Source organism: Nematolebias whitei, chromosome 1 (genome assembly GCF_014905685.2).
Source record: "Nematolebias whitei isolate Nwh7 chromosome 1, NemWhi1, whole genome shotgun sequence".
NCBI classification, from domain to species: Eukaryota; Metazoa; Chordata; class Actinopteri; order Cyprinodontiformes; family Rivulidae; genus Nematolebias; species Nematolebias whitei.
This window is the reverse complement of record NC_056498.1, coordinates 41,419,100-41,419,414: the sequence shown is the minus strand read 5'-3', so window position 1 is coordinate 41,419,414 and position 315 is coordinate 41,419,100. Positions and strand designations below refer to the sequence as shown.

Here is a 315-nt window from a genome sequence, read left to right as displayed (position 1 = left end):
CTGATGGATGGATGATGGTTGGATGAATGGATGTATGGATGGTTGGATGGATGTTGTCTGATGGATGGATGATGGTTGGATGGATGTTGTCTGATGGATGGATGGATGTTGTCTGATGGATGGATGATGGTTGGATGTGTCTCGTTCCTGCAGACCTGGCTGGTGTCTCTCAGTTTCTGTCTCTGTGTCGTCTCCTGCAGGACAAAGAAGGAGCCTTCATCGTCCGGGACTCCAGCATGTCGGGGATGTTCACCGTGTCGGTTTACTCCAAGTCTGCCTTGGGGTAAAAACCTTCAGCTGTCTTCGGCTGCGGTC

General features: G+C 51.1%; 1 protein-coding gene across 1 annotated transcript in view; it reads left to right on the top strand.

The window, feature by feature from the left end:
* Positions 1–315, top strand: part of LOC119414981 (tyrosine-protein kinase Tec) — a 31,295-nt gene that overhangs the window by 20,672 nt on the left and 10,308 nt on the right. Inside the window, exon 10 of the mRNA XM_037682139.1 lies at positions 201–283. Coding sequence (XP_037538067.1) covers positions 201–283 — 83 coding nt within the window. The remainder of the gene's footprint in view (positions 1–200; positions 284–315) is intronic.